The sequence below is a fragment of the Xyrauchen texanus genome, chromosome 12, assembly GCF_025860055.1.
Source record: "Xyrauchen texanus isolate HMW12.3.18 chromosome 12, RBS_HiC_50CHRs, whole genome shotgun sequence".
NCBI classification, from domain to species: Eukaryota; Metazoa; Chordata; class Actinopteri; order Cypriniformes; family Catostomidae; genus Xyrauchen; species Xyrauchen texanus.
This window is the reverse complement of record NC_068287.1, coordinates 3,867,073-3,891,818: the sequence shown is the minus strand read 5'-3', so window position 1 is coordinate 3,891,818 and position 24,746 is coordinate 3,867,073. Positions and strand designations below refer to the sequence as shown.

Genomic DNA, 24,746 nt, shown 5'->3' with positions numbered 1-24,746 from the left:
TCATATAATGGTATATGCACTTTTTCAAGTTGATTGTACTGAAATGTGTGTTGGCTGTGCCTGTACACAACCATCCTATTATGATAAAAATCCGTCCAGTGTTTTTGTTTTAATCTCCTTATATATTTTCCCTGCCTCAAATCGAGCCGTTCGACCGTGTGACGTCACACGGTCGGACGCCCCTCCCAGGATTGTTGATTGACAGCAGTGTTTCAACACAGACCCGCCCTCGCTCGTGAGCGAGCTGTCAATCATAGTCCGTCATCATTGTTGATACACTGGAGCAGAATGGCGCCTAAGCGATTGTGGTTTTCTGCTCTTCGGTGTAATAACGAACACAGCAGTCATTTTGATGTTCCTAAATCTGAACCGCTGAAGACGCAGTGGCTGAGTTTTGTTTACGATGGGAATATTCCCCACGAGCAACGTCAATGCGTTCATGTTTGTGTAACCCATGTTAAAATATGACATAAATAAAAATAAATAGTTTAGAAAGCTGCAAAAATAAGTTTGGAAGTGAAGTAATTCATTTAATGTAAGTTAATTCATCAGAGTTAATTAAAAATGTCAATACAACAATTTAATGTTAAAATTAAAAGCGTGCTGATGAAAATTCACGTCACTGCCCTTTAAGAGATTAGTGACGTCAGACGCAGCACGTCAGTATGTGTTAGCAGAGACGTGAGGGAGAGAACGAGCTGCGTTTAATAAGCAGAGAAAAGAGTGAAAAGTTGATTTTGCAGTTGAAAGAAAACATAATTTGCCTGGTCGGGAACTGACAGGGATTTTATGAGAACTAAGTAACACCGGTTTTGGTGAGTTTGTGTTGTTTTCTTGTATTTTGTCATGTTGTATTTTTCTTTCCTTCTTTGGTGAGAGCTAACACTGAAACGTAGCTGTTTACAAGGAAATACTTAGTATTAAACTGTTTACCAGTTAATATTTTGTGTTTATGGAAACTGTGAATGTTATAAAAGTGAATGTATGCTCTGTAAATGAAAGATGTGTGCGGTAGTTGTGAGTTAAAAAGACCGCGCCGCCGCCATTTTGAGGTGGAAAAACACCGTAGCAGTAACGTTACAACTCAGAGACTGTGAAACAATTATTTGTGTAAATTGAGAATTTAAAAAGAGATTTATTGTGTTTATGACCTGTTGTACAGGTCAGGTTTTTTGCTTGGTTTGAAGCTTGGTCGGAGCGGAGATTCGTCTGCAGTGTGCGGGCGCGTACGTGCGCAGACGGAATTCAAGATGGCGAGCCAGACCCAGATTTTCAACTCATCTTTTCCATCGCGTCAGTGAGGAAATCTCCTGCGTATGGTGACTCGCTGCCAGAGTGGTAGGAGTATCAGGAATTGATTTTGAACTGAACTTGAAATCGATTGAACTATTATTTTTGGACTGAATTGAATTGAATCTCTCCATTGAACTGAATCTCTTCATTGAACTGAACAACTGAACACACATTGGCCTTGAACTTTAATTTGAAGTGTTATATTTTTTATTTTCATATTGAGTTCATATGTTGAATGTGATTTGAAATGTTTTGGTCCACTTTGATTTGAGTAAATTGAAGGTATTTTCTTACCTGTAAAAGAAAGGAAGAGAGTTAACTCAGGGAGATAAATAATCCTAAAATAGGTGCAACCTAAGAAAAGACTGGTTTAACTTAGGTTAGTTGACTAAAATAACTTATAGGTGAACTAAAGAACAAAAAGAGTGAAATATCTTTTAGTTTATTATACTTACCTCAATATTAAGAACCTGCAGGGAATTTTATTTTTGTTTTTGTTTTGTGAACTGTATATGTATATGTGTTTTGCATTCAGTAAATTGCCGGCCTTTTATATAGAAACGGTCTCTGGTGTAATTATTATTTTTGCTCCCCACTCCTTAGAACCTGGAACTGGTCCAGTGGCGCAGTAAGTGGTGTGACACCGGTGCTACAAATTTGGCGAGCCAGCCAGGAGTGGCTTAAAGCAATTAAAACTAGAAACCAGAGACCGTATAGTACTGTTATCAGTGATTCATTATGGACGTTATTCAAGCAAGTAGTGTGAAAATACCTAACTCAGTCATAGTTAGTGGTATAGCCGGTACAGAAACTGACGAAGAACTGTACGACTTCCTGAAACAATATGGTCCCATTCAAAGGGTAATCCCTGTAGATTTAGCTGAGCCAGCATTAGACAAACAGGTCGTAGTAGAGTATGTGTATGGTACAGCTATACAGTCGCTCTTACCTTCGTTGCCATACAGACTCAACAGTAAGACTCAGACTGATGTCACTTATCACATTAGAACCTTAGCCAGTGTCTACACACCTGTAGCTAGTAAAACGGCTACACAGACTTACCTTTCAGAGTTAAAGGACATTGCAAGACTGACTGGCAAAGACTTTGCAGCTGTCCTCAGAGAAGAGCTCTCCGTTATCAGTGAGAATGTCGATTTAGATCAATTAGAAATCCAAGATGAAGATGTAGAACAGAATTCACCTGATACTCCAGAGCAACATGGCCCCGAAAATGCTGCAAGCCCCCTGCCCAGTACGGCCCTAGAGCAGCATGTTCAACATCATTGGTCTCCACCATCATCTAAAGATAAGACACAGCCTGCTCTGAAACTTTCTGACGTCAACCCACCTAACATTCAAAAAGTAATAGTCGAGCACATAGTGAGAAATGAAGATTCTGCTCTGCAGGTGCACACTTCTTTGAGACTCAGACCCTTCTCTGGGCATTCCCCAAGATCCAACAATGAAGTGGATTATGAGACATGGCGTTCCAATGTGGAACTTCTCCTTAAAGACACAACACAGTCTGATCTTTACAAGTCACGAAAGCTTCTTGAAAGCCTCTTATCGCCTGCTGTCGATATTGTGAAGCACCTGACACCTGAATCTTCCCTTAATGTGTACTTAGAGATCTTGGACTCTGCTTTCGGCACTGTCGAGGACGGAGATGATCTTTTCGCAAAGTATCTTAACACAATGCAGGATAACGGTGAGAAATCCTCAGCTTATCTACAACGGCTGCAGGTGATGCTGAACACCACCCTCAGGAGGGGAGGCGTAACCGCTAGTGACCTTGACCGGCATCTTCTCAGACAGTTTTGTCAGAGGTTGCTGGGACAACATCTTGATAGCTGAACTCCAGCTGGAACAAAAGAAACAGAACCCACCTACCTTTGCTGAACTTCTCCTGTTACTCCGCATAGCAGAAGATAAGCGTACTTCCAAAGCATCCCGCATGAAACGGCACTTCAATGTTTCGAAACCAAGAGTGTCTTCTTATTGTCAAGGTATTCATGTGCAGAGTGAAGACTGCAACCCATCTCAGCCAGCTCTTGATCACAGGTCTGAAATCCAAGACCTAAAGAAACAAATAGCTGATTTACAGTCCCAGCTCACACGTATCACACAGAAAGACAGTAGAAAGGCTAAATCAGCCGCCAGACCAGTAGCTCCCCAAACAGCTATCACTCCAACGTCTCAAAGGCCGCACCACAGCCGAGATGCAAACAACAATACAAGCAATAGACCAAAGCCCTGGTATTGCTTTAGATGTGGAGAGGACGGACACATTAAGCCTCAGTGTGAGAGTGAGCCGAACCCATCTCTTGTGGCTGAGAAGAGGAAGTAGCTAAGAGAAAAACAGTTAACATGGGACATTGAAAATGGTGTTTCAAAGCCAGATCATTTAAACTAGACCCAGTTCGGTTGTGGGACAAACAGGGACTGGAACACAGACAAAGTGTCCCAAAAAGAAGCTGCACAGAGCCTGTGTGTACTCTCACACACAAAAACAGACAATGACCCTGCCAAAAGGGCTGATTGGAGCCAAGTGCACTGCACAAGTGACCATAGGTAACAAAGACTGCAGGTGCTTGTTAGATTCAGGCTCTCAAGTAACAACGATTCCCAATTCTTTCTATTTAGAGAACCTGTCTCACTTACCTATGAATTCCTTGAATGACTTGCTTGAAGTGGAAGGGGCCAACGGCCAAAGCGTCCCTTACCTTGGCTATGTTGAGGCCACCATCAGATTCCCAAAGAGCTTGCTTGGAGCGGACATTGAGGTGCCCACATTGGTTCTAGTGGTACCTGACATGCGCTCCACCTTGTCATCAGTGCTTATAGGCACAAATACTTTGGATGTTTTCTATGAAAAGTATGCAGATATCGCATCTAACTATGAGTCTCTTCCTTACGGCTACAAAGTTGTCTTAAAGACCCTTGAAATCAGGAAAAGACAGTCTGTTGATTCCAGTCTGGGAGAGGTAATGCTCCGTAGTAGGGACTTTGAGACTATTGCAGCTGGACAGACCAGAGTCCTTGAAGGATCAGTGAGCTGCAGGACAACTGATGTTGGGAAGTGGGTGATGGTGGGACCACCAAAGTCATCCTCCCTGCCAGGTGGCATCCTAGTGACTGATAGCTTGGTAAGCCTACCACCGAAACTACCACGCTGCATACCAGTCATGCTCAAGAATGAGTCACATCATGACATCACCATATCTCCAAAGGCTGTAATAGCAGAGATACACGCTGTCAAGAGTGTTCAATCAGTTAAGACCCCTGACTCGGGCCTTCCCACAAAACCTGACCGAAAATTAAATCTCAACTTTGACTTCACTGACTCTCCTGTACCCAATGAGTGGAAAGCGAGGATAATTGAGAAATTAAGTTCCATGCTGGAGGTTTTGCACTGCATGAGCTTGATTTTGGTCGCACTGACAAAATAAAACACCACATAACCCTCAGTGACGAGACAACATTCAAACATAGACCAAGACCTATACACCCCCAAGATATAGAGGCTGTGCGTAACCATCTCCAGCAACTCCTTGATGCAGAAGTCATCCGTGAATCGGAGTCGCCCTTCTCCTCGCCGATTGTCGTTGTCAAGAAAAAGAATGGCGATGTCAGACTCTGCATAGATTACAGAAAATTGAACACCCAAACAGTAAAAGATTCGTATGCCTTACCTAATCTTGAGGAGTCATTCTCTGCATTAACTGGGTCCAGGTGGTTCTCAGTGCTCGTTCTTAAATCGGGCTTCTATCAAATAGAGATGGAGGAAGCAGACAAACACAAAACCGCGTTTGTCTGCCCACTAGGATTCTTCGAGTTCAACAGGATGCCGCAGGGGATAACTAACGCCCCTAGCACGTTCCAGAGGCTTATGGAGCGCTGTATGGGAGAGTTGAACTTGAAGCAAGCCCTGGTTTTTCTTGATGACCTCATCATCTTCTCCTCGACACTAGAGGAACACGAGGAAAGGTTGATGCGCGTACTCAACCAATTGAAAGAGTTTGGCTTGAAACTGTCGCCAAGGAAGTGTAAGTTCTTCCAAACCTCTGTAAAATACCTCGGCCACATTGTGTCTGAAAAGGGCATCGAAACTGATCCAGACAAAGTAGCAGCATTAAAAACCTGGCCAAAACCAAACAACCTGAAAGAGCTAAGGACCTTCCTGGGTTTCTGCGGTTATTACCGCCGGTTTGTGAAAGATTATTCAAAGATTGTGAAGCCACTCAACGAGCTCACTGCTGGCTATCCGCCACTGAGGAAGCACACTAAAACCACAGTGAACACTGAGAAATACTACAACCCAAAGGACCTCTTTGGTGACAGATGGACACCTGCTTGCCAGGTAGCATTCAACACCATAATCGAGAAACTTACAACAGCACCCATCCTCGGGTTTGCTGACCCCAAGCTTCCCTACATTCTGCACACGGATGCAAGCACCTTGGATCTTGGTGCTGCCCTTTACCAGGAGCAACAGGGACGGAAGCGAGTTGTTGCCTACGCAAGTCGAGGTCTGTCGAAATGCGAGTCCAGGTATCCTGCGCGCAAATTAGAATTCCTTGCCCTTAAATGGGCAGTGACAGAGAAATTCCAGGACTACCTATACGGGACCACGTTCCTTGCTGTCACCGATAGCAATCCATTAACGTACATTCTTACCTCTGCTAAGCTTGATGCCACGAGTTACAGATGGCTAGCCGCTCTGTCGACATTTGATTTCCAGCTACAATACAGAGCCGGTAAGCAAAATCAAGACGCAGACGGGCTGTCCAGGCGTCCCCACGGCAGATTACCTGATGATACATTATCACAAAAAGAGTTAGAGAGGATACAACAATTCACAAAAAGACACTTGTCAGAGGCCGATTATGCACACCTGGATGAAAGCACCATCAAAGCTATCTGTGAGAAGCATTTAGTTCACCAGGTGATCAACAACCACTCCGAAGAAACATCACCCAACAACATCTTGGTTGTGTCACTTGCCCATCATCCAAAGGCTCTCCCACAAAGCTTTGAAGAAGAGGATCAGCTTGGTGGCTTACCTGTGATTCCCTCATTAACACCAGCTGAATTAAGAGACAAGCAAAATGCTGATCCTTGCATCCGTGAAGTACTCAGGCAAATGGAGTTCGAAGAGAAACCTCCACCATCCTTGAGGAAGGAACTTCCTGAGCTTGGTCTCTTATTAAGAGAGTGGAGCAAACTTACGGTCTTAAATGGTGTCTTGTATCGCAAGCGGCAAGAGGGTGCTCAGACTCACTATCAGCTTGTGCTCCCTGAAGCCCTGAGATCCTTAGTCCTCAAGAGCCTCCATGACGACATGGGTCACATGGGCGCAGAGCGCACCCTAGATCTCATCCGGAAGCGTTTCTATTGGCCCAAAATGTCAGCCGAGGTGGAAACCAAGGTCAAAACCTGCAACCGCTGCATACGACGTAAGACTATGCCCGAGAAAGCCGCTCCACTCGTCAACATCATCGCTACAAGGCCGCTAGAACTTGTATGCATGGATTTCCTTAGTGTGGAGCCGGACTCCAGTAACACCAAGGACATTCTGGTCATTACCGACCATTTTACAAAGTATGCAGTGGCCGTCCCCACCCCGAATCAGAAAGCCAGGACAGTGGCCAAGAGTCTGTGGGACCACTTTTTCGTCCATTATGGCATCCCTGAAAAACTCCACAGTGACCAAGGTCCCGACTTTGAGTCCCGAACAATAAAAGAACTGTGTGAGCTCATTGGCACTCAAAAGATAAGAACCACCCCTTACCATCCGAGAGGGAACCCTGTTGAACGCTTCAACAGGACCCTGCTCAACATGTTGGGAACTCTCGAGAATCAGAAAAAGAGTCACTGGCGGGATTATGTCAAACCATTAGTACATGCTTATAACTGTACTAAAAACGAGACAACTGGTTTTACCCCCTATGAGTTAATGTTCGGGCATCAGCCAAGATTGCCAGTTGACCTAGCCTTTGGCCTACCAGTCAATCACCAGCCAGGTTCACACTCGCAATATGTTTGCAACCTGAAATCGCAACTTGAAGACAGTTATAAAGTAGCAACTGAGAATGCTAAAAAGACAGCCAGCCGCAACAAAGCGAGGTTTGACAAACATGTTGTTGACTCCACCTTGAAGGAAGGTGACAGAGTCTTGGTTCGAAACGTCCGCATTAGGGGCAAGCACAAGTTAGCCGATAGGTGGGAGTCCGATGTGTATGTTGTCCAGAGACAGTCTGGAGATGTCCGGTGTATGTTGTGAGGCCTGAGACAAGAGATGGTCCTCAAAGAACTCTTCATCGTGATCTCCTACTGCCATGCGGTTTCCTTCCTTTGACCTCAATCGAGAGTGAAACTAACCCGTCAAAGGCAGTGAGACGACCAAGAACTCGACAACATCCTAAAAATGACAGTTCAGATGGAGCTGATGGGGATGAATCCCAATCTGACTCTGAGGAATATTACTATGACGGACACAGAAACCTAATAGTAACAACACTAGGTTTTGATCCGACCCCGAACCCATAGAACACTTTCCAGAAAGGATTGAACCGGGACCCTCCAAGGAGTTGGCTGCTGTTAAGCAAGATCCTTCAGACGTAGACAAAGCTTTCCTGAGGATGTCCCAGTAGAGACTAGTGACCTGAACTTACTTGATCCTGCAGACTATGACTTACCTGATCCTGAAGGGAGCAGCTCAACTGCTGGACAGGGAACTGGAAACCTACCTGAGGAAGACCTGGATAATGTCCATCCTTCTACTCAACCTGCTCTGGAGGACAAAGAAAACACAAGTGTTATGGATCAAACTGACATCCAGACAGAAGGTGACTGTTCTAGAAGACCTATCAGAGACAGAAATCGACTAAAAGACTGACTTACCCTGAGCTAGGGAACCCGTTGGTTACAATAGTTCAGTCTTTATTTCAAACCTTGAGTGATGTGTTTACAGATTCCCTTAAAGAGCCTAGCTTTCCAGAAACCCCTAGAGCTATGACAGTATAGATTCAAAATGCACAGGGACGTGCATTAGGTAAAGAGGGGAGGATGTAACCCATGTTAAAATATGACATAAATAAAAATAAATAGTTTAAAAAGCTGCATAAATAAGTTTGGAAGTGAAGTAATTCATTTAATGTAAGTTAATTCATCAGAGTTAATTAAAAATGTCAATACAACAATTTAATGTTAAAATTAAAAGCGTGCTGATGAAAATTCACGTCACTGCCCTTTAAGAGATTAGTGACGTCAGACGCAGCACGTCAGTATGTGTTAGCAGAGACGTGAGGGAGAGAACGAGCTGCGTTTAATAAGCAGAGAAAAGAGTGAAAAGTTGATTTTGCAGTTGAAAGAAAACATAATTTGCCTGGTCGGGAACTGACAGGGATTTTATGAGAACTAAGTAACACCGGTTTTGGTGAGTTTGTGTTGTTTTCTTGTATTTTGTCATGTTGTATTTTTCTTTCCTTCTTTGGTGAGAGCTAACACTGAAACGTAGCTGTTTACAAGGAAATACTTAGTATTAAACTGTTTACCAGTTAATATTTTGTGTTTATGGAAACTGTGAATGTTATAAAAGTGAATGTATGCTCTGTAAATGAAAGATGTGTGCGGTAGTTGTGAGTTAAAAAAGACCGCGCCGCCGCCGCCATTTTGAGGTGGAAAAACACCGTAGCAGTAACGTTACAACTCAGAGACTGTGAAACAATTATTTGTGTAAATTGAGAATTTAAAAAGAGATTTATTGTGTTTATGACCTGTTGTACAGGTCAGGTTTTTTTGCTTGGTTTGAAGCTTGGTCGGAGCGGAGATTCGTCTGCAGTGTGCGGGCGCATACGTGCGCAGACGGAATTCAAGATGGCGAGCCAGACCCAGATTTTCAACTCATCTTTTCCATCGCGTCAGTGAGGAAATCTCCTGCGTATGGTGACTCGCTGCCAGAGTGGTAGGAGTATCAGGAATTGATTTTGAACTGAACTTGAAATCGATTGAACTATTATTTTTGGACTGAATTGAATTGAATCTCTCCATTGAACTGAATCTCTTCATTGAACTGAACAATTGAACTCACATTGGCCTTGAACTTTAATTTGAGGTGTTATATTTTTTATTTTCATATTGAGTTCATATGTTGAATGTGATTTGAAATGTTTTGGTCCACTTTGATTTGAGTAAATTGAAGGTATTTTCTTACCTGTAAAAGAAAGGAAGAGAGTTAACTCAGGGAGATAAATAATCCTAAAATAGGTGCAACCTAAGAAAAGACTGGTTTAACTTAGGTTAGTTGACTAAAATAACTTATAGGTGAACTAAAGAACAAAAAGAGTGAAATATCTTTTAGTTTATTATACTTACCTCAATATTAAGAACCTGCAGGGAATTTTATTTTTGTTTTTGTTTTGTGAACTGTATATGTATATGTGTTTTGCATTCAGTAAATTGCCGGCCTTTTATATATAAAGAAACGGTCTCTGGTGTAATTATTATTTTTGCTCCCCACTCCTTAGAACCTGGAACTGGTCCAGTGGCGCAGTAAGTGGTGTGACACCGGTGCTACATTTGTGCGAATCATTTTTCACCAGACTGCTTTATAAACGAGGGTCAGTATAAAGCTGGTTTTGCTAAGAAGCTGCTGCTGAAAAAGATTCGGTACCAACTATTTATATTCCCTCTGCACCTCCAGAAGAAGTAAGTGTAACGTTTTATTAACCTTTATATTAATCTTTGCAAATCGCTAACCCTAACGGAGGGGCGGGGTGACCAAAGCTCATTATCATTTAAAGTCATATGTACTGAAACGGCGTGCTGAAAACAGCTGTTTCTGAGCAGGTAAAATTAGTGTTTTCTTAAAATACTAATGAGAATTTTTAATAAAAGTATATTACAAAGTTTTCATTTAGACCCTAAAGAGTCATATTAACTTGTACAAAAATGGCATTATATGACCCCTTTAAGGCATTTTGCCTTTATAAAATAGGACCCACATCTTATTACCAGCCCTGCCTAATACTGTATAACTTATCTGGATGCACAAGAGAACATCGCCGCCCGCTGTCACTCAACGCCAATGATAACAGCCATATGAGCACTCATATCATAAAAATAATACAAAATAATAAAATCAAGTGCTGGATCACCACTTATTATAGCACACATGAAAGAAATCGAAACTCCTGCTCAAGAACTCAACTCAAACTTTATTTATATAGCACTTTTAACTCTACAAAGCAGACCAAAGTGCTGTACAAAGATACAAATATTAGCAGAAAATTACACCTATATAAAACCATTTATAAGAATAAATAAGTCTTAAGACCACTTCTAAACAGGTCAAGAGTGCAGGACGATTTAAGTTACAAAGGTAAGTCATTTCACAGTCTCAGTGCCGCAACTGAAAAGGCACAATCACCTTTACACTTCAGACGAGAGCAGGGGACAGAGAGAAACAGATGATCAGCTGAATGAAGGGATCTTTGTGATTGGGAGACACTGATTAAATCCGAGATGCACTCCGGAGCCAGACCATGAACAGCTTTAAAAACAAAAAAGAGCACTTTGTATTGAATTCTGTATTTTATAGTTAACCAGTGCAATGAGGCTGAAACAGTTGAAATATGGTCCCTTTTCTTCATATTTGTCAGAAGCCTTGATGCAGCATTTTGCATAAGCTACAAGCGAGATAAAGAGGATTGGCTAATAACCATTGGCTAATATAACGCATTGCAGTAGTCCAAACAAGAAGAAATAAATGCATGCATAACTTTACAAAACAAAAGAAGAGAGGATAGTTTGAACTTTGCAATATTTCTTAGGTGAAAAAAAAAAAAACAGTTTTCCACAACATCATTGATTTGACGATCAAATTTTAATTCTGAGTCAAAAATGACACCCAGGGAGTGTTTACCAGGCAGTGATCCAAAACTGTCGGTAACATCCTTACCGCACCCATAATGGCCTAAAAATGATGAACTCTCACTGGTCCTCATTATGCTGGAGAAAGTTATTAGCCAACCAGCACTTGACCTGTCATACAATTTTTAACAGATCAATGATCCCCAATCCTTACATTTGTTTCGTACACAAAAAAATTATATCAAATACCATTTTATTTGATTATTTTAAAAATTAAACCCAAGGGGAGCATATATAATGAAAATAAAACAGGGCCCAGAGTAGAGCCTTGTGGAACCCCGTAGTTAAAGGAATAAATAGTACACCCAAAAATTCTAAATCTCTCATTATTTACTTACCCTGATGCCATCCCAGATGTATATGACTGTCTTTCTTCAGCAGAACATAAAAGAACATTTTAAGAAGAAGATAGAGCTCTGTCAGGCCTTTATAATGGACGTACATGGGTGCCAGCAGTTTGACAGTCCAAAAGGCATATTGGAAGCAATAAAGTAATCCACGTGACTCCAGTCTATCAAGGAAAGTCTTCTGAAGCAAATTGATATGTTTGTGTAAAAAATAAATCATTAATTAAAACGTTATTATCTTTTAAAAAGCGCTTCCTGCCAGCAGCTGTTGTGAAGCTTGATGTAAGTGTAGCAGGGTGAGATAGACCCACCTGCTTATCATGCCAAACCTGTGAACCAATCAGTGCATGGTTAGTGGATATAAAAAGGGAGGGGTTCAGTTGCTTAGGATGCATCATTGTTGGTGCCGCCCCTTGTGGACGTCCTTCGCCTTGAATTAAAGTTTGTGTAGTAGCTGGGTAAAATTCGTGCTTTGTATATGTGATGGTATTATCAGTGTATTTGTTGCTGTCAGGATAGCATTAGTGCATCCTCCTTTTCCCTTTGCTGTGTATTGGCTGCTTACTGTTTCCAGCTTCTCTGTGTAAGCAGCTGCATTCCTACATGGTGAGGGACCATGTATAGTGTGGTTTGCTGTGAACATCTCTTGGTTTAATGTCGCACGTTTGAGGGTTTCCTTGGCTCATTATGGGGCTCAATATACATCTACTGATATGACTGCGCAGCTGTTTTGAGTCTTTTTTAACCACATATCACACATACCACACATGGATAGCCTTCCCTCTCCTTTTATCTTTGTTTTTGTGACTGGTGAACTGTGGTTTTGTATATGTGATGTGCGGTACCAGTCTTTTGTGACGTGTGTATGTTGAGACCATTGAAACAGGATAAATGGAGGGACTGAATGTTTTTTAAACCAATTTATGTATGCTTCAATAAAGTGATTTTTTTTGTATACTCCCTTGCCCACGTCTCTGTGCTCACCCTGCCTTTTGCTAATGAACCTGTGTGCCCCTATATAGGGCTGTTATTATCCAGTGTACTCAGGGTGGCATAGTCGACTATAGAGACTACATTTGTTCCCTTTATTTATTTTCCTTTGCGTCCCCTTCCCTTTTTGTTTTCTTCCTTGTTATTGTCCTGTACCTGACCACCCTGCCACATAAGCAGGTCTGGTTGTTGGTTACCACCGTGCTTGTACCACCAAGTTACTGCCATGCGCTTTCTGGTGACGTCATGGTTCTGTTATCTTGTCCGTGGCATCATCGGTTCCTGTTTATTTTGTTCCAGGCATGTTGACGTTTTTGTCCTCATGTGTTTCAGGTGCTGCTGGCACGTGGAATCTGTGTTTCCATGAGAAACCTGATTGTTTCCATGGGAACAAATTTCAGCTGTGAGTGGCACATGCCCCTTGTTTGTTCATGCCTATATTAATCTCTTTGTGTCATGTCCTTTGCTGGAGTGTGATTAAATGTTTGAATGTTTAATGTTGCTCAGTGTTGACTGAGTGTTTGAGCATTATTGTTTGATGTGAAGTAACTAACCTCAATCTCTCGGTCTAGTTGGTCCTGTCTCGTGGGTCTGTTTGTTGCCCGTGTGTCGGGTGTGTGGTTGCCTTCCAGTTTGCTGTGTGTCATCTGGGCTTTCACGGAGGATACCTCATCTCTGCCCGCGTGTCGGGTGAAAGGATTGTCTATGTCTGCTGGCCATTTTTCCGCACTTCACTACGCTTCAACAGAGGATTCTTCACGTTTTGGTTGGTTGCATTAATTGTAAATAAATCCTTTGAACTGTTATTTTGATATTGGGTCTGTTTGTCTCACTAACGCTCCTTACAGAACTCGCCTCAAACTTGCCTCTCATTATTTTCACATACAAATTAGCTTTTAATTCGCCACAAATGTTTTCCAGAAGTTTGCAGCTCTTCACCGGTAGTAGTGAACCTCTGGCAAACCTTTGGCAACAATGGACAATTTGCTGCAAATTTGCCACAAAGCTCATTTGCACAAGAATATAATCAGTTGTGATTTTGCAGGAAATATGCTATGAACTCGATTTTTGTAAGGGATGAAGCTTTAAGTCTTTAACACATTTTATATGCATGGAGTTTGTTAACTGAAGAATATGTTCATATGTTTTAAATCCATCACCATCTAGAAGAACCAGAACATGGAAATCATGGGAAATCAACTTATACATTTATTTATACACATTATCCTTTGCAATGAACAGAGGGACACACTTGCAAAAAAAAAACAAAACAAAACAAGGGTTTAGAAAATTAAGAGTTGATAAACACATTTAAACAAAAACACTGTGCTGGAATCCATAATTCAACAATAATAATAATAGTAATAGTAATAATACATATATTAATAATTCCTAATAAAATAATAAGTGGCTGGCTGGAATGTTCAAATAAGGTACTTCATATGTCATGAAGTACACAAAGTACAAGGAATGCCACCATACATGCAGAAACAATGCTCAAACACATAACTGTTACATTTCTGAATACTCTCAATGTGAGACACTCTATGTTCATCTGCTTGAGGATGCAAGACAACAGTTTACTTTCTGAATCACTTCATCAGAGGTCCGGCTCTATTTCTGCTTGTAACTTAATTTACTTCTTGAGATAAAGAAATAAACACCTGGAATATCCACGTAGTCCTGGTTTGTCCACACATAGCGGCCTGAACACCAAACATGAGGTCTATCAAAGTTCCAAAATATATACCAAATAAAGTTAGATCAAAGCAAGGGTGTAGATTTGGCTTGAACATTGCGGTGGTTGCAGCATGAAGCATTTACATGTATTCATTGAACATGCTATAAATTAGTATGCTTATATTTATAGCCCCTGGATCAAAGAAATTGGTTAATATTGAGGAAATGGTGGATCTGATAAGTATTCCACTGAGGGCTTGAAACAAAAATACGGAGCCCAAATGCAGCATTTCTGAGGTACTTAATACAGGGAGAATGCATACAATGTTGTCTGTGTCTCAATGATTATATCTGGAGTATCAAATTTAATTTCACATCATTTCTATTTTGTTGTAACATTTTCCGATAAATATATTTAATACAAAGCCCAACTGTTCCGTATTAATACCTAGGAATTACTCAGCAGCAGGGTAGAATCTATACATTATGGAGTCTAGTTCAATTCTTCATCCACCAACTGAAACAAAACAGGAACAAAAGCAACAACACAAAGGTAGTTAAGGTGGGACAGGTGTCGTACTTGGTGTGACAGTCATTCCATGCTAAAGAATCCAGGAATCATGCGACATCGTTACGCATGCGCCAATTTGCCAACATCCCACATGCACACTGTAGAAGCACAAGCACACACACATACATGTAGAGGCTCTGTAACATCCACATCATCCGTCAGTCTATATACAGCTAACATACTGTCAGCATAGAAAACATAGCAGATAAATACAAGAGATCAACCTGAGATCAGGCTGCAGGAGACACATACAGTATAACAAAGATCTGCTGATACTAAAGCTATCCCTAATTAGCCAAACTAGTTTTCTTTTTTTGTGTGGATAATCTAAATATAGAAACCATCTAGGTTAGTAAAAGCACATTCAATTCTTAGTAAAAATTTTGCAGGATAACATATGCCATCTCTGTATGAACATAAATCTTAGTATATAGTGTAACCTTTAGTGTAACAGTAAACAAAGTGCTCTACATTGAAGAACTCACAGAGAGAAAATGCAAGATGATAATAAATTAAGATCTAAAAAGATACAAAATATGATATTCTGTACATATACAGTATATTTGATAAGAACTGTAGGACATATAGTTAAACACAATGAGTATTTCTTACCAAAAGACAAACACTAGGCTGCACACTACCAGATACGGGGTTATATTAGAGGTCATACATATCTGAAAACCCCTATCCCACTCCAATATGTTTCACAAAAAGTAATCACTGGGGAAATCTCTCCAAAACATGTCAGGGGTTATTTTTCACACCAACATTGAAAGAAAATAAAGAACTTAGAACAGGGGTTTTCAATCTTTTTCATGTGAAGTACCTCTAAATATGACAATCCACTTGAAAGGGATCCCCTTTTTAAAATATAAATGCAGCTTTGTATTTTCATGTATGACCCATTTATACTGTGTGGGAAAATAGTAACAGTGCTCTTATAAATAAAACATGTTGCTTGCTAAATGAATGAATTGGCTTTTATATGGTCATTGTACTAAAGCAATAGAAAGTAATACAGTATTATGTTGAATGTATTAACTTTGTATTAACCACTATGAGAGTATTATTGCAGTCTTTACTCTTTCTTTCTTTCTTTCTCAAACCCTCAGTTTGAAAACCCCTGGCTTAGAAAATATATACACAGCTCTTGAAAAATGAAGAGACCACTGCAAAATGATCAGTTTCTCTGGAACTATTAATACTGTTATTATTTATAGGTATGTGTTTGAGTTAAATGAACATTTGTGTTCCCTTTACAAAAAGCTACACTTCTGTAGCGCTGGAAGCGCTTTGGGAACACCTTCATGTGTGAGACCAGCTGTGAATATGTGTGTAAGTCAATGAACATTAACCGGAATTTATAGCCTCTGCCGGTGTCATCATTGGATGCACCTGGGGCTGGGCTATAAATAGATGCGTCACCGGAGTATCGTCAGATATTTTGTCTTCAGAGATCATTCTGTGTGTGTGTTTCTACAAGCCTGTCAAACTTTCTTTCCTCTGTTAGGAGTTAGAATTGGTTAGGCAGTGCGCAGTGAACCTTTTCTCCTTTCTCTTCTTTCTAAAACTGTCCAGACAGAAAATACCAACGGGGGAGTGGAAACTCCACCCAGAGGTAGTGGAACAAAAATCTGGGTGAGATTTTACTGCACCTCTATGAACAGCGCAATGTCTCCTCTACTTCTCCCTGAGTCACCCAGCCCCCCTGGGTCTGGACGCGATGGCGCATACATGGACTGGAATGCGTCTGTATGCATTTTCCCCCGATTTCTCTGCTCCCGGGAGTCTTGGCCAGAGTTCGCCAGCAAGTGTCTTGCCTCTTACTGATAGCGCTGCGCATAGAGGACCTCTTCGCCTCTATGAACAGCGCAATGTCTCCTCTACTTCTCCCTGAGTCACCCAGCCCCGGGGAATGCCATGTTCATACATCTGACACAGTGACGCATACATGGCCCAGAATGCGCCTGTATGCGTTTCCCTCCACTAAAAGTTCATAATAAAGAACCAGTTAACTGCCAGATTGCTTCAGTTCTGGACTTTCTGCAGGAAGAACTGTCAGCAGGCACATTCCCCGACTCTCTCAGGGTCTATGTGGCCGCCATTTCGGCATGCCACACCTTGATGGATGGGAAGCCCTTTAGGAGGCATCCTCTACACGCTCACTACATTCGTGGAGCCATGCAACTGTGGCCTCCTGTTAGGACCAGGGCCTCTTCATAGGACTTAGCAATAGTCCTTGAGGGTCTGGCTGAGATCCCCTTTGAACCTCTAGAGTCAGAGTCTGACAGACTTCTGACTCTCAAGATGGTTTTTCGTATGGCAATTACCTCTCTAAAGGGAATTGGGGCCTACTGTCTGTTTTGCCAGCCTGTTTAGAGTTTTCCCCAGGAATGACCAAAGCAATTTTGCACCCTCATCCTGACTACCTGCCTAAGGTGCCTTTCGCGACCCTACATCCGGTCACTCTCTAAGCCTTCTGCTCCCCGCCGTTTGCAACGCCGAAGCAGCAAAGACTTCACAGACTGTGTCCAGTCTGTGCACTTCAGACTTATGTCCACTGCACTAGCCAGTGGCGTAAGTCAGGACAACTATTAGTTTGCCATCGGAGCCGCAACCGGGGGGCAGCCACCTCCAAGCAGACTATGTCGCATTGGGTGAGGGACGCTACTGCCCTGGCCTACGAGGCGCGCGGTCAAGCTTCGCCAGTAAGTATCAGGGCTCACTCTTACAGAGTGCTTGTCTCCTCTAAAGCCTTGGCTAGAGGTCTCCCTCTGCAGCAAGTATGTCATGCAGCACGTTGGTCCTCTCCGCACACATTCATTCGATTTTTATAGTTTGGATGTTCTTGCCACTCCGGGCTCTTATGTCCTTGAGTCGACATCTCAAGCTATTTTGAGCACACTACACAACCGTAGGGGGTCCGGACAGCCACAGTGCGGCGGCGTGGGTATTCCCGTTCCCAAAGCCCTTCCAGCGCAGCATCAGAAATGTAGCTTTTTGTAATGGGAACGTTACTTAAATGTAACCCTTGTTCCCTGATAAAAGCGGAACGAGATGCTGTGCTTCCCTGCCGCACTGGGATGCCCCAGGACTGCTCTTCAGACAAAATACCTGACAATGCTCCGGTGACGCATCTATTTATAGCCCAGCCCCAGGTGCATCCAATGATTACACCGGCAGAGGCTATGTATTCAGGTCAATGTTCATTGACGTGTTACACACATATTCACAGCTGGTCACACAAATGACGGTGTTCCCAAAGCGCTACCAGCGCAGCATCTCGTTCCGCTTTTATCAGGGAACAAGGGTTACATTTAAGTAACCTGAGACGTTTTATTCTGTAAAGTACTGACAACATTTCTCCCAAATTCCAAATAAAAATATTGTCATTAAGAGCATTTATTTGAAGAAAATGACAACTGGTCAAAATAACAAAAAAGATGGCATGTTTTTAGACCTCGAATAACGAATCATGTTTAAACAACACAAACAATGTTTTAACTTAGGAAGAGTTCAGAAATCAATATTTAATTGGAATAACCCTGATTTTCAATCACAGTTTTATGCATCTTGGCATGCACTCTACCAGTCTTTCACATTGTGTTAGGTGATTTTATGCCACTACTGGTGCAAAAATTCAAGCAGCTCGGCTTTGTTTGATGGCTTGTGGTCATCCATCTTCCTCTTGATAACATTCCAGAGGTTTTCACTGGGGTTCAGGTTTTGAAATTGGGCTGGCCATGACAGGGTCTTGATCCGGTGCTCCTCCATCCAGATTGACCTGGCTGTGTGGCATGGAGCATTGTCCTGCTGGAAAAAACAATCCACAGAGTTGGGGAATATTGTCAGAGCAGAAGGAAGCAAGTTTTCTTCCAGGATGACCTTGTACGTGGCTTGAATCATTCAAAAATAATATGAACTTGTTTTCTGTGCATTATCTGAGGTCTGAAAACATGCCATCTGTTTTGTTATTTTGACCAATTGTCTGCAAATAAATGCTCATAATGACAATATTTTTATTTGGAATTTGGGAGAAATGTTGTCAGTACTTTATAGAATAAAACACAAATGTTAGTCAAACACATACCTATAAATAGTAAATCCAGAGAAACTGATCATTTTGCAATGGTCTCTTAAATTGTTCCAGATCTGTATATATATATATATATATATATATATATATATATATATATATATATATATATATATATATATAAATAATTGTGGCAGGGCGGAGGGCGGGGCCGGGTCGTGATCCTACACACCCGGTCCCGTATTAGGCTAATTATGCCTCCGTGAGGGACAAAGGTCAACTGCAGAGGATCGTGTGGGTGAGAGAGATCGTTATATGGACATGTCCGTCATGTGTGTGTTTATGTTGTCATTAAAACTATTATTTATATCGTCAAGCCGGTTCTCGCCTCCTCCTTTCCATTGATCACTTTACACTAATATTTTTTAGAAAATTATTTGACATTTTCAAAACAATTAACATTCCCATAAATATAATGAAACTAGCTGATACAATTTTGAGTTGTTTAGATGTTTGGAGAAAAACAGATAATGTCAATTTAATTGTATTTAATTTCTTTTCATTTGTGGGGTTAAATGTGAAGTTCTTGACAGGTTTCATGAGATTCTGCCCACTACATTTCAAAGTGCAAAATTTTTGGTCTTTCGTCACATTCTTTGTGGCTGTTTGAGTCTATCAGTGGAAGTTTTCTTTTGTATAATATGCTGGATTTTAATTGAAGACCATTACCTTTACAAATCAAAATAAAGTGCCTCTATTGGATTTTAAATGTCACATTTACCTCTTGCAACATTCGCAAAATGGTCTCACAGAATCACGTTACTTTACCAAAATTTTTGCAAAATCATTTTACGCACCTCGTATGTATTGCGGCAGTTTCCAAGTGAATGAACAATAGAGGCGTTACAACAGCAATGATTTTTATTCACAAATTACAGGTAAAATAGCAGATTATCATAAACACGATTTTTTTACTCTGTTTGTCACACAATGATATCTAAATGCATTATTAGTTAGTCTACACGTGAGCCGGAAATGACGTGGTTGCTTTAGCAATTGTTCTTCATCACACATTTGCTTTGCTTTTGCCATAGGTTAGGTTTAGGTTGAAGGTTTAGGGTATGGAGGTACGTTTTGTTGATATCTACTCAATAGAGCATTAACCTCAAAAACCTCATCTGTTTGTGAGAACATTTAACTCACTTTTAGTGCCACACAGTGGACATTTCTCTTTGGAACTGCCACGATACGTACAATGAACCATGTAATATAATTTTGCACACATGTTGCCACAGTCACATAATTTTCATGAGGTTAGGCTATACATTTACCCATGGTTACCCAACTGTGCTGATTTTGTGTGAAAATATGTGTAAAATTGAGAGTACAACACTCTTATTAGAAGCTGAAAACATTATCAGATTAACCAAAATATTTAATAAACTAACACACAATGGATATTTGTCAAACTTTGTGAATGATTGGTGTTCCAATTCTGCAGAGTTCTGATTCCATGTGGGTCTGCCAGTTATCAATGAAGAATCACAGTCTCACAATTTGTACATTTAGATCAAGAGAAAAACGTCTGTATATATTGAGCTAGGCAAGCAGGCAGCGATTGGATCAGAAACAGTCATGCTCAAACTCCGGGAGTGGTTCAAGTGTCAGCCCAGGTCAAGTTACGGGACATCAGCAAATTAATATACATAAACTGTATAGAGCTAGGTATAAAAAACGTTTTGATGCAGCTATATTTTGGCACTCCTATAACAAGATTTACAAATATATAATTCAGGAACATTAGAAATGGCAGTAGAGAAGGTATAAGGGATAGGACACAAAAACCTGCTTCATGTCAAGCATGCTGCACACACAACTAATCTGAGGTCTGGAACAAGGGATCGCTCACCATTTCCAGCATCAAAAACATCTGTAAGCTTTGTAAAAACGCACTGGTCTTTGGCCTGCACACAACACCTTTCTGCATACAGGCATTAGACAAACTGTCATTGCTATGAGGACGTACAGAACACACATTATAACTCTGTACCAAACCCTAGTAAACTTGCTTGCTAACTACTGTCTGCATAGGCAGCTGCCTTCTACGGAAACCTCATTAGTGATGGATTTGGAACACTCTACACAGGTTACAACTCCACGCACCACACAAATACTCACTCCTCACGGGAGACTTTACATTAGCATGATGCTAAGCTAACAACACAATAGACTAAGTAGATAGGTAAAGTTTGTCAAGAGAAACTTTGATGTTAGCTTGACAAAGCCTAGATAGATAGATCTTAGGGGGTTTAATGATGTCTAATGGGATCTGAACTGGTCTGATGTGGTCTCTAGGTGTTCTTATGTGGTCTAATGTGGTCTGAAGAGGTTTCTTGGAGGTCTGATGAGGTCTATTATTGTTTGAAGTGGTCAATTGGTGTGTAAGTTGTTTCTTTGAGCTCTGATGATGTCTAATGTAGTCTGGTGTGGTCTCTAGGGGTTCTGTTGAGGTCTTATGTGGTTTCTTGATGGTATGATGTAGTCTAATAAAGTCTGATGTGGTCTCTAGTGGTTCTGATTAGGCCTGATTTGGATAAGGGAGTATGAAGTGGTCTGTAGTGGTCTCTCAGGGGTCTGATGAGGACTTACACAATCTGCTGTAAATAGATACTGTAGATAGATAGATAGATAGACAGACATACAGACAGACAGACAGACAGATAGATGATTGATCAAAAGGGGTCTGAAGTGGTCTAACATACTCTCTTGGGGGTTTAATGAGGTTTAACAGGATCTCAACTGGTGTGATGTGGTCTCTGGGTTTCTTATTTGGTCTGAAGTGGTTTCTTGGAGGTCTGACAAGGTCTAAAATGGTTTGAAGTGGTCTAATGGGGTCTGAAGTGGTTTCTTGGAGGTCTGATGAGTTCTAATGTGGTTTGATCTGGTCTATGGGTTCTGTTGAAGTCTAATGTGGTTTCTTGATAGTCTGATGAAGTTATAGGTCTGATGTGGTCTAAAGTGGTATGAGTCTGAAGTGGTCTGTTGTGGTCTCTAGGGGGTCTGATGAGGACTAATGCAATCTGTTATGGTCTATTGTGGTCTGATGTGGTCAAATGTGGTCTTTCTCAAAGTTTATCAGTCTGTCTGACTTTGTGTCTGACAGGAAGGCCTGTATTACCTTTAACTTCAAACTTTAAACTATTAAAAAAATTCAGGCCATGCTTTGCCAAGCCAACATCAAAGTTTCTCTGGAGTGGACAAACTTTACCTATGTAAATGTAAACATTTTTTTACATTTCAGTTTTTAAATAGTCTTGGCCTGTTTTAACATTCTGTCAATGGAAGAATATAGGATTTTGGGAAAACCGTAAGTCCGATTAGGTAGAAAACATTTTGCCATATATGGGATGCTTGAGCATTTTGAGCTGTCCGAGCATCACCCTTGCGCATCTCGCCACTAACATAAATAGGCACCCTGTACAGGTTTTTTTCTGCCAATATACTAGATGTACAGGACAGTAAGCAGCTCACTAGGTTTTGGAACAAACTTATATCATCTACATTAGGTATTGCCCTCGAAGTGTGAATGCGGACACATGCATTTATGATATATTTCCATTCTGCCACTAAACCCCCCCTGATCCTGTGTCCCCTCAGTTCATATATGTTCAGATAAAGGGTATTCAACTGTCTACAAAGATTTGGTGAGCTCATAAATAACGCTGATGCAATTGGTAGTTTGAGCTGGTCGGATGGTCACGTCTTCATCGGGCCGTCTCATACCACACTGTGAAGCGATGCCGGGTGGATGAACTCCGGGTTTATGAACGAGAATCCAGCAAATTCGCTCTGGTCAATGTTGGCAATGACCAGTTGGTCTGGAGGAGTCAGCATGGGCTGCGTGCGTGTGAAGAATTTGTCAAAGTTCTCCGCTGCTTTGCCGCACTGTGACAGGAGGGGGAAATAAAGAAAGAGGGTGGGTTATTTTTAGACTAAATTGAAAAGCTGGCAGTGTGCCTGAGAGAAAATTCATTCACAAGGACTTCTGCCATTGACGTAATATACACTCATGTGTCCAGTAAATGGAGTATTTCAATGAAGGGGATGGGGACTATTAAAGGGCTACATTTAAAGCATGAAATATCTGCAGCCCGGCTCTAGCGCTTGTGGCATACCAATGGGTTCCTTTTTTTTTTTTTAACCCTGGGGCTTTATAAACACAGGGTCACAGGTGTGGATGAATCAGGTGAATAACAAACTTTAAAAAACATACAGACACCAGCAGGGGAAGATCAGCTCACAGGGTGGGTGGTTTTGATGCAAACACATAAAAAGATCCTTAAAATAGACTAGGTGACCTAAGGACATCCCTGCCATCTCTTTGCCGAAACACACCCACAGCTTTCTAGTCACCAACCTAGGGTGCGGTGTGTTTATCTTACAATTACGTAACTCACTGCTTAAGCACCATAATACACTGCATCATTGGAGAAATTAACTAGCTAGTCATGACTGTTTCCCGAAACCATAGTAACTATGTTGCACATCCATTGTTCGAACCACGTTGGTTCAGCGATGTAGAGCTGTCGTTAATGATGTTACGCAGGAGGTGGAGTAATAACTTCTGTGTATATCAAATTATAATAGCTCATTTAAACGTACTCCAGAAAGCACGAAAGCTGCTGCAACAGATATATTGCGCTGCAATAGTGGGGTTTCCCTTTACATCAGACTTCAGCACTTACACGTATGCTGTGTACGTCGTGTTCTCCAAGTGCTTTCTTTTGACAGCCTTTAATCCATTTAATAGCTACACTCATGTTTATGTGATGTTTCAGATCAACGCTTTCTACAAAACCCTCAAATAAATAGTTTTCTTAAGTGTATGTAAATGTGATGAAAGTATTGACCGAATGAAAGATACTGTATATATGGAATAAAAGATATATATATAACTATGTCCACACATAAAACTAACTATGCTTCTAACCACAGATGGAGAGCTGTAGTACCAACCACGCAACTTTGCATTGTGAGACTACGGTTTCTGGAAACACCAAATCGTTCAAATATGTTGGTTACGATGGAACTTGCGATCATAGTTGGCTAACGGTGCTTTTGGGAAAGGCACCCCAGGCTGGCCGATTAACTCGATTTACACTGATGAATCGGGCTAAAAGGGCAATTTGATTCAATGTTACAATAAAGCTCCTAAAGGGTTAGTTTACTCCAAAATTTATAATTTACTTATTTTTTAGTCACCTACATGTTGTTCCAAACCTGTTTGACTTTCTTTCTTCCAAAAGGAGAATGGCGACTGATGCATTCAGTCCTTAACATTCTAGCAAACATTCCTTTATGTTCTACTTATTGAGAAAATGAACGTTATAAAGGTTTGTAACAACATGAGGGGGAGCAAATGTTGACAGAAGTTTCAAATTATTCCTTTTATAATATGGGATTTATGTAGTCTATATCTTTTGAATATTCAACACAAAGGTGAAGGCAAATGGGTACAGGCATACACACACTTACCACTTTGGGTTTGAATGGAGGTTGGATCTCTCTGTTTGCGAGTCGTTCCCAGTCAATTCTGCGGAAGAAAGCCTGCTCTTTTATATCTCTCTCACCCTCTGGACTACAACCCAGACGCTTAGATGGGTGCTTCGTCATCAGCTGTGTGTGTGTGTATATGGAGGAGAGAACAGAGATTATTAAACGAAAGTGACAGTGAAGACTCTTCCTCACATTCTTTTCCCATCTCTTGCTATTACAAGTCAAAACAAACTTTCCCCCCAATAGAGCGCAACAGTGCCCGGCTGCTTTTTCATCCATCTAGATGCTGGAAATAGGTTTCCCATTCATTTTTCTATAGGTATTTCATAAAATCCTTCAT

The 24,746-nt window shown here is 41.1% G+C and overlaps 1 protein-coding gene across 2 annotated transcripts in view; it reads right to left on the bottom strand.

The window, feature by feature from the left end:
* Positions 1-18,998: 18,998 nt before the first annotated feature.
* prkcab (protein kinase C, alpha, b) overlaps positions 18,999-24,746 on the bottom strand; it is a 247,828-nt gene continuing 242,080 nt past the window's right edge. For both annotated transcript variants that reach the window (XM_052139685.1, XM_052139686.1), the window contains 2 exons: positions 24,386-24,526; positions 18,999-22,795 (listed from right to left, as the gene is read on the bottom strand). In XM_052139685.1, coding sequence (XP_051995645.1) covers positions 22,628-22,795; positions 24,386-24,526 — 309 coding nt within the window. In that variant the 3' untranslated portion in view covers positions 18,999-22,627. The remainder of the gene's footprint in view (positions 22,796-24,385; positions 24,527-24,746) is intronic.